The 14021-nt window shown below is 39.7% G+C and overlaps 1 protein-coding gene across 2 annotated transcripts in view; it reads right to left on the minus strand.

Annotated features, from left to right (window-relative positions):
* Positions 1 to 14021, minus strand: part of GALNT13 (polypeptide N-acetylgalactosaminyltransferase 13) — a 340614-nt gene that overhangs the window by 30965 nt on the left and 295628 nt on the right. For both annotated transcript variants that reach the window (XM_054044511.1, XM_054044510.1), the window contains exon 11: positions 420 to 554. In XM_054044511.1, the coding sequence (XP_053900486.1) occupies positions 420 to 554 (135 nt within the window). The remainder of the gene's footprint in view (positions 1 to 419; positions 555 to 14021) is intronic.

A 14021-nucleotide genomic window follows, 5' to 3' on the forward strand; every position in this document is an offset into this window, starting at 1 on the left:
AATTTTCAAAATTTTACTGTGTTTTTAAATATTTAACATTTCAATGAAATTTTGAAAATCAAAAAATTGCATTGTGCTCTATAACCATAGAGAAATTAAAGTCAATTTTCATCTTATTTTTATTTTTGTGTGGTTTGGGATGAAAAATTGAAAATTGAAAACTTTTCAACCAGCTGTATTCCTTTAGCACTTTGCATCCCTGAACTGACAGGACACCATCACATCACGATACAAGTCTGATAAAGTAACTCCTCCGCCAGCTATCACACTCACAAATTATCTTCTGTCACAAACAACTGACAAAAATATACTTATTGCATCCCTGTGTCAAACAATCCAACTGAAATTAAAATGAGTAACAATGGATATGAAACATTGGACCTGTATTTTTCTGCTCTAATTATTAAATAATTATATACCTCAGCATCATATTCCCAGAGCTGATTTCCTCTCATATGATGGCACTTCAACATGATCACAGGGCCATTGAGTCTAGAAACATCCAAGCATAAATCATCTGTGCGGATCTCTTTATCAGCAGTAAAAGAAAATACCTGAAAACATAAAATGATTAAAGTTATAGGGGATTAAAGACACATACCTATTTAAATGATTACTGACTTGTAACATCCCTCATTTTGATTTAAGTTAGTGACCTGCCAGCAGTTCCTTCTTCTACATTGAGAAAAATGTTGTACTGTGTTTCACAGAAGTTTACATAAGCTTCACAGTATGACTTTAAATGAATGTTTTATTACAGAAAATGAGTATAAAACCCTTATCCAGCAGAGACGTTCACATATGCTTAATTTTACACATTTTAAATCAAAGGGACAATTCAGTGGGTACAGTTAAACAAGTGTGTAAGTCTTTAAAGTCTTTACTTTGAGAATACTACAAAAGGACAAAGTAATAATACATCATCCTATATATGGATATTTCAGAAAGCATTTCACAGGATGTTTTTTTTTAAAAAACACGGTTTAGATATTGACCCTATCATTTGAAGAATCAGGGTGTTTAGCCAAAACACTCAACTTCCCAATTTCCTGTACCAAGGATTATCATGTATGGTGTAGAGGGCTATATCTTGGAATAAGGAATATGGGGGTAATTTGATAAAATTATGGTTGAAGAACAGGAAAACAATGGGTCACCATCAACAAAACTATTTCAAGCTAGGTTTTCAGTACCTGCATTAGAGGAAGTGCTGTTTTACAACATCTTGAATAAATGATAGCGAAATCAATATATACAACTTTTTAGATCATAATAAAACAGTAGAAGCAGTAACTGAATAAAACCTTTACTATATGAAGTCTTACACAGCGTATCTCTACTTTTTTGCTCATTTAACTGTGGACATCTTCAGGTAGGAACAAACAAAAGGCTCAATGTTTTGACATTATGATTATTAACTCTTGTGCCTGAGCAAATATGTAAAACAAACCGTGCCTATACTGGCAACATTTACCCTAATTATTTTCACAGTCACATTTTAATACACAAGTAATGATCTCTAGCAGTTCACTTCAATAGTTAAGATATGGGGTGAGATTCTGTTGCTGCACCTCTAAGGGATTGTGTACATGCTGACTTAGTGCATGACAGGCTGGGGTGTGAATCTACGGTGCTCTAGCCTGCTGTGCACTAACTGGCCATGCAGACCCTGTTATCATATGCAGGAGTTCTGTAGCATGCTTTGATGTACTGCTGTTTCAAGCAAAATATTGTGAATACCACGTTGAGTAGTACAGTAACTCCTCACTTAACGTTGTAGTTATGTTCCTGAAAAATGTGACTAAGTGAAACGATGTTAAGCGAATCCTATTTCCCCATAAGAATTAATGTAAAGGAGGGGTTAGGTTCCAGGGAAATTTTTTTCACCAGACAAGAGACACATACATACACACATATATATATATATATATATATATATACATACACACACACACACACACAGAGTATAAGTTTTAAACAAACAATTTAATACTGGTACACAGTGATGAGGATTGTGAAGCTTGGTTGAGGTGGAGGAGTCAGAGGGTGGGATATTTCCAGGGAATGCCTTAAATGATGAATAGGCAATTAACTCTCATGCTCTACTGTACAAGGCAGCAGGAAAGGAGGGAGGGCAGACAGAGATGGAAACACACACCGTGTGTGTGTGTGTGTGTGTGTGTGTGTGTGTGTGTGTGTGTGTGTGTGTGTGTGTGTGTGTGTGTGTGTGTGTGTGAGAGAGAGAGAGAGAGAGAGCGCGCGCGAGATGCTCATTTCCCCTTTTAGTATGAAGAGTGGGGTCAGAAGCACACTGCCTTGTTAATTAGATCAGAAAGCTGAGACCCGACTGCAGCTGCTGCTGCCTGGAAGCTCCCTCTGTCCTGTGTCCCCCCTGCTCTATGGAAGATGGAGTAAGCGGGGTGCAGGAACAGGGGGGAGGGGGACACCCTGATATTAGCCCCCTCTTCCTCACACAGCAAGCAGGAGTCTTGGGGAGCAGCTCCAAGGCAGAGGGCAAGAGCAGCACATGGCAGTGGGGGGAGGGACAGCTGCAATTGCTTGCTGCTGGGCAGCTGCTGCACAGGAAACTTAGGGGAGCCGATAGGGGGGCTGTCAGTCCACCCTGGTTCCACCCACCCACAGGCTAGCTCCACTGGGCTGCTCTTCCTGCAAGCAGTGGACAAAGCAGGCGGCTGCCAAACGATGTTAGAAGGGAGCATTGCACAACTTTAAACGAGCATGTTCCCTAATTGATCAGCAATGTAACAATGAAACAACGTTAACCAGGACGACTTTAAGTGAGGAGTTACTGTAGAATGATTTGGTTACATCGATGTCTATACAGAAAAATAATGTTTTAGTAATTATATTGGATAACATTTAATAATGCAGGCAAAATCATATAGCATTAAATGTTTCACTTAAAAAGGGCAAATGTAACTTAACAGAAATCAATACAAATGATTAACGCATATTCAAAAATATTAAATTTTGATGAACCAAGGAGGTATAATACATAGCTACTAAAAATGTTTTCATAGTTACTGAAGGACAATTCCTATGGGATTAAACCCAATGTGTTAAAGTAGGATAAAAGTTAAGCAAGATACTGTCATGCATTGCCAGAGGAATACAATACAAATCAAAAAGTTGGAACTGGTATACACACCCCGGATAACTCTCACCTAGTAAAATGCTGTATCTATTGAGAAGGCAAGTGTACTTCCTAAATGCTGTAATTGCCCTTGAGATATCTAGCATCATACATCAGAATGAAACCATTTTTCAATGAAGTGTGAGAAAGACTGAAAAAGCTGGCCAGATTATATTAGGAAAGCATGAGGCTTTGCTGTGACTCAATTGAAGATTTTAAAACTAGGACAGGCAATTTCATCTAACTAACTTTTTGCACTTAAGCACACTGCACCAAGTGCCTGAGAGAATAGGGCTCAAACTTGGGAAATTGAAATTTAGGCAAATTTATTTTACACAGATGGTAGTAAATCTCACAGTATTAAACAAACAGCCAAAGGGGACACTGAAGCAGCCGAATGAAGAGCCAACTAAATGAGTTTTTAAGTAAAGAGGAGAGAGAAGCAGGTTCAGGAATAGGCAAAGGGAAATGAGGAAAGCTAAGAAGGACCAGACGTGATACGGATCAGTGACCTTGTCTTCTTTTTCAAATTTCATATACTCAGACATGTAATAGACAGTGTTCTTAGTATGTTGTGTACTGGCCAACCTCAAACCACTGATGAATACCATATTTACTGAAGGACAAGTTATGCCCTGCAGAAGATCATGGCTTGCACATATGCATAATCAAAGGCAAAATTTGCTCCCCCCCCCCTTTACAATATAAACATGTTAAACAAATTCTGCATTTTGGCTGAGAATTTGTCCTTTCAACTAGGACTGTGCAAACTCTGCAGGTTTCAGTTTATGCATGTCACATGAATTGAAAACTGCACATTGTCTTTACTTTGGGAAGACAGTAGACCAACCCTTGCAGGTTCACTTTGGAGGTTTGCTCAGGGAGTCTGTGGCAGGGACAGAAGCAAAAATCTTCTATTATTTGCTCCTTATTTATACCTTCAGCAATAGACCATATGAAACCAGATACTATAATGTGGTTAATTAGGAAGTGGAGGGGTGGTTGTTTTTGGTTTTTCCTTTTGCAGGCCAAGACACTAGATTACCCCTTAGTCATTTGGAAAAGTAACATGAACTGTTGAACTTTCACCTAGAGTCAGGTAGAAAGGACTTTGGTTTAACATCACCTGTGTAGAAATGCACCTTAGTGTATGCAGCATCCCCCAGACTTTATTTTCAGAATCTGCCCTTGAGGGGAATCTGCCCAGAGTCCTTGAGGGGCCATCCTGCCATAGAGAACTTCAATTTACAACTTTCTGAGTTTTGGTTTAGCAGCCAAATTATATCAACTGGATTCTTTCGTGACCCATTACAGTGGGAGATACTGAATCATGGCTCAGTGACAAGGAATTAATTATGCCTCAGCCACTTACGTGGATTAAGAGCTTCCAGGATCCTGCAGGTGTTGCAAAATACCAGCCACTATTTGGGAGTTAGCTTTTGACACACAAATACCCTAAGCCACTTTTGAAGTGTTAATAGTCTTATTTTCACTTGAAAACACATATAAGCACAGGCCAATGTTCAAATATGCCTTTTCAAGTGAAAAGGATGCTTTTAAAACATTCAGTTGCAAGTGCTATTGGGGAATTGTTTCACAGGATACACTGTTCTTTTGCAGCTATGGCCCAGAACTTCAAAGATAATTAGGTCCCTAATTATCATGAAAATTAATGAGAGTTAGACACTTAAATATCTTTGAGGATCTGGGCCTGTGAGCCCACTTCACTTCTAAAATGCCATCACCACATATTAGCATGCATTTATTTTGTTGGCTATCAGTCCCAGAACCTTGAAAATACCACACCACATCATCTTTTCTATTTGATAAACACTGAATTTGCCACTGTTTCTAATGGAGCTGGAAACTGAAGGAGCCAGGTTTGTGTATTGCCCCATTCATTAACACAGTTCAGTTATCTTGTGACTTGCTCCTTTGCTTTCTGGGACACTCTGCTCGGTCTGTTTTTGTTTAGAGCAGATAGTGGGGTGGGAAGGAGGAGAAAGGAGAACATTGCATTACTCTATGGAAGACCAAAAGAACACGGATGCCAGCTTAGCATTTGTTGTAAAACTTCATTTTGGATTAACTTTAGTACTTGCACTATATTAACAGTTAATATGAAGTTTGAAAGATACAGGATTACACTACGAACCGAGATGCAAATAGCTTGTATTTGGAAATACAAATAATTTGCTCTGTCAGACATGAGGGGAAAAAAATAACAGACAGGACAGGAGTATGTTTTTCCCTTTAAATTCTCCCATACTAGTAGAGATCAGACCCAACTCTCCTTAAGCTCTAAAAACCAGACCTAACATACACAACACAGCAGCGCCACATTGTTCTAAACATCCAGCACTGCATTTTCAATTATAACTTCCTACGAGTCCGATATATTTCTCCCATAATGTATATTTGTGGCATCATCATCTGAGTTTGGTATTTCATTGGTTTTAAAATTGAATAGAATACAAACACAGATAGCAAGTTGGAAAGTTGAGCTATTGTTGCAGGGAAATGGTTGCAAGCAGTATGACCAACAAAGGTACAAACTACTTAGGCTAGGTCTACACTACCCGCCTGAATCGGCGGGTAGAAATCGACCTCTCGGGGATCGATTTATCGCGTCCCGTCAGGACGCGACAATCGATCCCCGAATCGACGCTCTTACTTCACCAGCGGAGGTGGGAGTAAGCGCCGTCGACGGAAAGCCGCAGAAGTCGATTTTGCCGCCGTCCTCACAGCGGGGTAAGTCGGCTGCGATATGTTGAATTCAGCTACGCTATTCACGTAGCTAAATTTGCGTATCTTAAATCGACTCCCCCCTGTAGTGTAGATGTACCCTTAGAGAATATATATAATTTGCTGACAAAGAAGGGTTTCCAAGCCCTACAGATTACCAGGTCCAAATCACTTCAGACCTTGTTTAACGTCAACTAGAAATACATAGGTACAAGAAATATGACAACCCCCCATTAACCCATATTTGAACATTGTTCACAATGTGCTTTGTTACATTCTCAAAACTAAGAAAAGCAATGGACTCAGCTACTCACTACAAGGCTGTCTAATGCTCACTGCTTTCTCATCAAGAGAATTTCTTCAAGGGAGGTAAAACTAAAGTCCTCATAATGGGCTAAAAAAATCTGTAGTTTTTGGAAAAAAAGCTATTTGTATTATCTATGTACAACAAAGCATATGAAAAATACTTGTAAATGGGTAAGAAACAAACAAACTTCCCCAACCCCTCTTCAGTAACACAAAAATGACCGCAGAAATTTCTATAGCAGCACAACCACCTGCAAATCACTTCTGAACTAATACCCACATGAGAAATTTCAGCACAGAAGGTACTTTTTGGAGAAATTTATAAGCAACTAAAAATAGGGGTTAGAATGAAAAGGGTATTGGTGCTATAAACCTTAATAAGTGCTGATATAAACATAGCCCACTTTTGGCAGAAGTGGAACTGCAGCATGGCCTGCACGTTCTAATCAAATTATTCCAATTATAGGTGAAATATTCCTTACTTATCCAATGGTTCTATTCATATTGAGAATATTCTTCAGTATTCCAGATCATACATTTCATTCTCTCTCCCGCCCTCCAAGACTGGCATACATCAAAATATGGACAGATTTTGTTTGACAGGACTGTATAAAATGTATTTAAAATGTTACAGACCTGCCTTTAAGAATCATTCAAAAAATAAGTTATCCTAATATATGTGTTTGATGGCCAACACACATACATTTGAAACCAGGCATATATATATACACACACACACACACACTTACAGGGAGAGAAACTGATTACTTTGTGTTGGCCATAAATGCAATAACTGAAATCAAACAGCATGGTTGCCTGTTTTGGATTTATCTGAAAAATCACTGGGACTACTCATGACATAAAGGTATTACTTACCGAGGGTAATGCTGGTATATTCCAACCTCAGAAGCCCTCTTGTACTCATACAGAATGCACAAGGGTTTTTATTATGTTCATTACCCTAAAAATCATTAACAACTCAGTTGATGTTATTAATTTTCCAAGAAACAAAATCTTTAGCTCAAGATAGCTGGGTAGCATTAACTGTAATTATAAAACACCGAAGATTGACAATAAAACTCAACACTTAAAAAAGAGTTAAAAAGAGGAACTAGCACTGAAAAGTGTAGATCTGGATCCAAACATTTCCACAGTTTGGGGGTACTGAATGCCAAAGTTTCAGCTTCGGCTCATTTATCCTGAAAGCAAAACATCTCAGTCACTTTCATCTTAAAACCCAAAAACCTGTTTGAACTTGGAAATTTTCTTCTGACTTCAAAGATGTTTTTGTATTTGTGTTTTATGAAAAGGAAACCATTATATTTTGAAGTCAATTTCTATGTGCAATTTTCTGTTTCCTTTTTTATGTTCAATAATTGCAATACACTGTTTAATTATGTCCTTTTGAAAGAATAATTGAAGTTTGAATTAACAATTAGGGAAGACGCCCTTTAAAAACATGCAGTCTGAGAAAGAAAACTACATACCAATTATTGTTTCAAATTACCAGTCAGTAACATTTTACTAACACCTGAATTAATTTCATAATATAAAAAATGTAGGGTTAAATGGAACCGTTAGCCTTCTGTAATGGATGGTGCATAGCTGTGCTGTTCCAAGAGGAGCCCAGGGAATGATTCACACTCAGTCACAATTCCTTCCCTGTCTATGTTGCCATAGGAAGCCATTTGCTGTAGCTCTTTTTTTGCAACGTAACTTACTTGTCAGTGCATTGCATGCCAGGGTAGGGTTGTCACCTGTCCAGGTTTTCCCAAGATGGTCCCTTTTTTTTGAGGTAGCTCTCCCAGGAAATCTGGAAGGGTCCTCAGAACACAAAGCCGGCTGTCCAGGTTTATTGGCTAAGGGTCAACCAGGAATGTCCTGGTTTTTTGTACCTCTGAGGTGGCAATCGTATGCCAGAGCATGACTTCAAGACTCCTTCTATTCCTCATCTACATGTTCTGTGTAGGAGGTGAAGAGTACTGGGCACCAGGGGCATGCACAAGGAGGGACAAGCAGGGGCAACCCCTCCCCCATCCCCAATAATCACCAGGGGCACAGAACTTCTCCTGGCCTCAGAGCTGCAGTGGGGGGGAGGAAGAGTGAGAGCTCCTCCTTCCAAAAGGGATCCAATTTAAATTCCTGCACATGCCCCTGCTGGGTACACAGCCTCTACTCTCACCCTCGCCTGAAGCTTTTGAAGTGGAGAGCACTAATGTGACTGCACATGGGGGTGGGGAAATCTTACTCTCCCTCACTCATTACACAGCTGTGCAAGTCTGAGTCACAATCCAGCCCTTACTTTCTAAGAATTCATTTCAATGTACTGAACATATAAACAGGGCCAGATTCTGCCAGCCTCACTCTCATTAAGTAGTAACTTACCAGACAAGGGGTCCCACTGAGTAGTCTGCCTGAGGTTAGCAGAATCTTGCCCATAATTAGGCAAATTTTAAAACCGCCCAATAAATAGTTTGTTTCTGTGGCTACCAAATATGCTAGAGATATAATATGAAGTAGTCTGAGGAAGAGAATTAAATATTATAATTGATAAATACTTAAACAATATAACATTTGTTATGTCTGTGCTGTTTTCTCAAGCATCTTTTTACCTGGATAAAATATTTACCTAAATTAATGGCCTGCTGCAATATCTACAAAGAGGATTTTAAATTTGTTGGTATTATTGATGCTCAAGTGCTTCACCTATTGATCATAAAGCTGTCTTGTCTTCCAGAAGATGGGTAGATTAAATCATGCACATGTCTATACAGGACATACTTCTTGTAGTATCAAATGTCTTACAATTTCTAATCCAGTAACCATCTTTATTTCTTAATAGTAACCAAAACTACTAGAAGAGAAATTACTACTATACCAAAACAAAAAATATGCGTCAAATAATAAACAATAGCAAGTAATTACTTAGCAAAGAAATTAAAGGAACTCAAGTCTGAAAACTTATATCTCAGAAAGTTTCCATAAACTTTTATTTTGTTTTGTTGCTATGGAAAGGGTCATTAGATGGTGCTTTTACACATGGTGCCCCAAGTTCTTTTCCTTAGCATGGGAGCCAGCTTTTAGTCTTGAAAGATAATGCTGTGATGGTGCTGATTTTCTGATGCAGTTTATTTGCAGGAGCTGGCAAGAGCGAAGGAGTTTGGCCTCTACCTCAATCTCTCTAACTAGAGTTGCTCCCTGGGAACATATATTTGAACAGAGTTACTTTTTAATGGTTTAATTCTAAGAGGTTTTCCAGGATATTTTAAGATGAAAGGTTTTTCCACATCAAAATGTTTGGGTTACTAGAGACTCATGCCTATTTCGCTGTAAGGCGGAAGCGCTGTGATTCCGAATGCAATGACTGTCATCATCTTGTTTTGGTAGAATTCTTCTTTGTTCCTTAGATGCTAATCACATCCAATGGAATGGAACTGAACCAAATGAAACATAATGGAACAGAACAAGATTATCTGGAAAGGAATCACAGCATTCATTTCCCAGTCCAGGTTCTAGTGATTGTATGTGCTGGTTTGTTGCCCAAGAAGCCTCACAATCTGTTACACGCTATAATAATATGATATGGTAGGAGTTATATAAGGTGATAGAACAATGATTTACATCTAAATCACTCATGCTGAATGATTCCAAAGTGGCAAGAGACAGAATTCCTCCAAAGACAGTTCCAAAAAATAAGATATTATTCTGATATCCCTAGTGATATTACATAGCTGTGTGGCCAATCATATCACTCATCTCCCACAAAGGCCATTCATCAATTTATAATTTTACTTCCACCTTCAAAAACTGTTCAGTTTTTGAACTGGTCTATGAAATTTTTTTTGGCCAGAGACCAATGTTGCATTATGGGTGCAGATAATAACTGACTGGGTACCTGGATCTATAGAATCCATGCCCAGTCCATCTGTAAGTTAGCAGACCATAAGAAAGAAGCAGTTGTTATTGGCCCTAGCCCCCAAAACCCACATTTTTCCTGGAAACTCCTCCTGTTTCCCCCCCAAATCCCCCCACCAAACAGCAAAAAATCCCCATGTTACATATTGATACAAAAATGACGGGGAGTCCAGTGGCATCTTAAAGACTAACAGATTTATTTGGGCATAAGCTTTCATGGGTAAAATGATGATGCATCTGAAGAAGTGGGTTTTTTAACCCACAAAAGCTTATGCCCAAATAAATCTGTTAGTCCTTAAGATGCCACTGGACTCCTTGTTGATTTTGTGGATACAGACCAACATGGCTACCCCTCTGATATCTGTACAGTAACTATTCTTCAAGATGTGGATGCTGATGTATATTCAATTCAGGGATTGTCCAGCTTTGGCATGCTGGGCACGTGCACACCTAGGTGAAATATACATCTGCAATCACTTGAAGAAGAACAAAAATAATGTTTCATTGCTCTCCTAACAGCTCATAAAGGAATAGAGCTGACACAAACACCAGAAAGGAGATGGTATGGTCAAAATGCAGAGCTGATTCCTAGAATCAAATTTTTACACAAGCATCTTAGTTCTCAGATGAAAAAAAGAGTATGTTTCTTGCCCTCACAGTGGTGAAGAAAAGCTTGAAAATGAAGTATACAGTTTCCAACATCAGAAGGCAAATAAAAAGAACCCAACATGTATTATTTGTAAAACCTCATGATTTTTAAGCCCGTGTCATGATTTTGGGGAGCCTGATCCATGATTATTAACTATTGGAGCTGGCAATATTGAAAATATAAAATTGTGGAAAAAAACTGTAAAATGTTATTTGATGTTGTTGACTGGGGAGAATATAAAGCAAGGTGGGGGAGAATCTGCATGTGAGGGTGGATACAGGATGGAGTAGGAGTTGAGAGAAAGTGACGGTCAAGACACGTGTTGGGCGACTGATCGAGAAAACACCTTGAAGTTTTTGCAGGCTCACAATATTTTGATAGAGCTGGATCCTATCTAGGTTTAATCATTGTCTGGACAGCAAAGGAAAACATTAAAAGGCAACAGCACAGAACATTCAAACACTTGTGAGGCTGGAACAACATTCTTGTTTTCTCTTTTTGGCATGTGTTAAATCTTGCTTGTTTTTCTAATCAGTGCCCCTGCAAGAATGCCCTTGAAGGATCCACGCTGCTGAATAAAAATAAACCATTTTCATTCTTTGTATAAATTAAAAGAACTACTCTAAACTAATAACTAACAGGCCCCACAACTGAGGATAATCAGGAACATTTTGAGTGGGGTTGAGTGGCACCCGTCTTCAGCAAGTCTAACTGCCAGGGCTCCAAAAGGATGTTTACCATCTGAAATACTGAGATCATAAAACGTCATGGCATTTTTACACCCTCTTGATGTTGCATTGCCACACTGATAATACAGGTCACGACTGATATATTGTCTCAAAGGTGAGGCCTGCGGGAGTCATACGTGATAAAGGGATAAATTCAAGGTGTTACCCACACAATGAGGGAAATCTGACCATGATGAGATACTTACTTTGAAGCCCATCACTCCAGTGTAATAGAGTGCACTACAATAACTTTAAGCATTACTCCATTACCACATTTAAGAGTCCAAACAGCCAAATACTTTAGCTGATTTAATCCTAGTAGTAGAGCCCTGTGCGGATACAAAATGTATATCCATAGATATAAAGTGGATATCTGAGGAGCTGCAGGATTCTACCAGGAACCACAGCGGCAAAAGCAGCAGCATGTCGGGCCACAACTCAGAGGAGCCAGGGCCCTGCACGGGCTGCTAGTCTGACATGGCTGTACTGCCCCCAGCCCTGTCCACTGGGGCGAGCATCAGGCTCACCTGCAGCTGTCCCTGGTCGTGCTAGTGTGCGCAAACGGCTCACACGCTCCCGGACAGGAGTCCCTTCCAAGCAGCGGATTGCGTCTCCTGTCCAGGAGCATGCGAGCCGCTTGCTCACACTAGTGCGACCAGTGGGCAGGGCTGGGCTGGGGAGGGCAGTACCAGAGGAGTTGCCTACGTGGGGTGCTGGTTCCTGTGAGCGGCAGCCCGACATGCTGCTGCGGTTCCTGGTAGAGTCCAGCAGCTCCTCGGATATCTGCTTTATATCTGTGGATATAAATTTTGTGTCTGTGCAGGGCTCTACTAGTAGGCTCTAATTAAAACGGCAACGGAAGGACATTTCTTGATGGGACCATCTTACTGAGTTTTGAAAACAGGTGGTGTTTTAGGCAACAATTGTCAATGATAAGTAATAGTTATATCTAATTACTGAAAGAAACAGACACGATTGTGGACTCTGCATTAATCTGCACTGACAAATTTTGTTGATGAGAACATATGAGTCACTTGAGTCACAGTTGTGCTAACAGATGTTATAATACTCAAATGGCCAGAGGAGACTATACTCCATGCATCTCTCTCACAACTACACACACATTTCATTTGAAAGACTTGACTATGAAAGGTTCAGTCTGGATCATAGACCTAATGGGTTTTTTCCACTCAATACAGCACAGTGGGAATGGCCCTGGCTTGTAAATTTAAATGCTTCCTTAATACATATCTAAGAGAAGCTCAAGCCATGGAGCATATTTGAACTAATATGCCAGTGTTCCATAATACTGGAGAATTTTTTGAACTTGCTTCACAGCACTCCTTTATGAACATCTGACATTTAAAATTAATACTCCAATGGTTCTTGTTTACAGTAATTAAATAACTATTTCCCCCATCTTACTTAAGTTATCCAAAATGAAGCTATAAGCTAAAAACATGAAAAAGTATTTAATTTTTAAAGACAACAGCTAGAAGAAGCCATTTTCAGGGGTACGGGGCAAATCATCTAAATTTTCATAGATTCCAAGGGCAGAAAGAAACATTGTCATCATTTAGTCTGACCTCCTGCACATCACAGGCCACAGAACCTCACCCACCCAGACTCAATCTGTGTCTCAGTTACTGAAGTCCTCAAATCATGTTTTAAAGACTTCAAGTTACAGAGAATCTACAATTTACTCTCGTTCAAACCAGCAAATGACCCATGCCCCATGCTGCAGAGGAAGGCAACCCTCTCTCTTCTCCCCTCCTCCCCCCTGGGTCCCTGCCAATCTGACTAAGGGAAAATTCCTTCCTAACCGCAAATATGGCCATCAGTTAGACCCTGAGCATGTTGTCGAGACCCACCAGCTAGACTCCTGGGAAATAATTCACTGTAGTAACTCAGAGCCCTCCCTATCTAGTGTCCCATCTCCAACCATGGGAGATATTTGCTACAACAGTCAGTCATTGTAGGCAATCATACCATCCCTTCCACAAACTTATCTAGCTTAGTCTTGAAACCAGTTAGGTTTTTTGCCCCACTATTCCCCTTAAACAGCTGTTTCAGAATTTCAGTCCTCTGATGGTTCGAAACCTGTGTCTAATTTCAAGCCTAAACATGTTGATGGCCAGTTTAGATCCATTTGTTCTTTTGTTAACATTGACACTTAACTTAAATAACTCCTCTTCCTCCCTCGTATTTATCCCTTTGATGTATTTATAGAGAGCAATCATATCTCCCCTCGCCATCGTTTGGTTAGGCTAAACAAGCCAATCACCTTAAGTCTCCTCTTATAAGGTTGGCTCTCCATTCCTCTGATCATCCTAGTAGCCCTTCTCTGCACCTGTTCCAGTTTGAATTCATCTTTCTTAAACATCGGAGACCACAATTTCACATAGTATTCCAGATGAGGTCTCACCAGTGCCTCTGCTACTTCGAACACAGATGCCCCCACCTTATAGCAAAAATTCTTGTTATTAGTCCCTGGGTACATGACCTTGCACTATTAAATTTCATC

This window comes from Malaclemys terrapin, chromosome 11 (genome assembly GCF_027887155.1).
Source record: "Malaclemys terrapin pileata isolate rMalTer1 chromosome 11, rMalTer1.hap1, whole genome shotgun sequence".
Lineage (NCBI taxonomy): Eukaryota > Metazoa > Chordata > Testudines > Emydidae > Malaclemys > Malaclemys terrapin.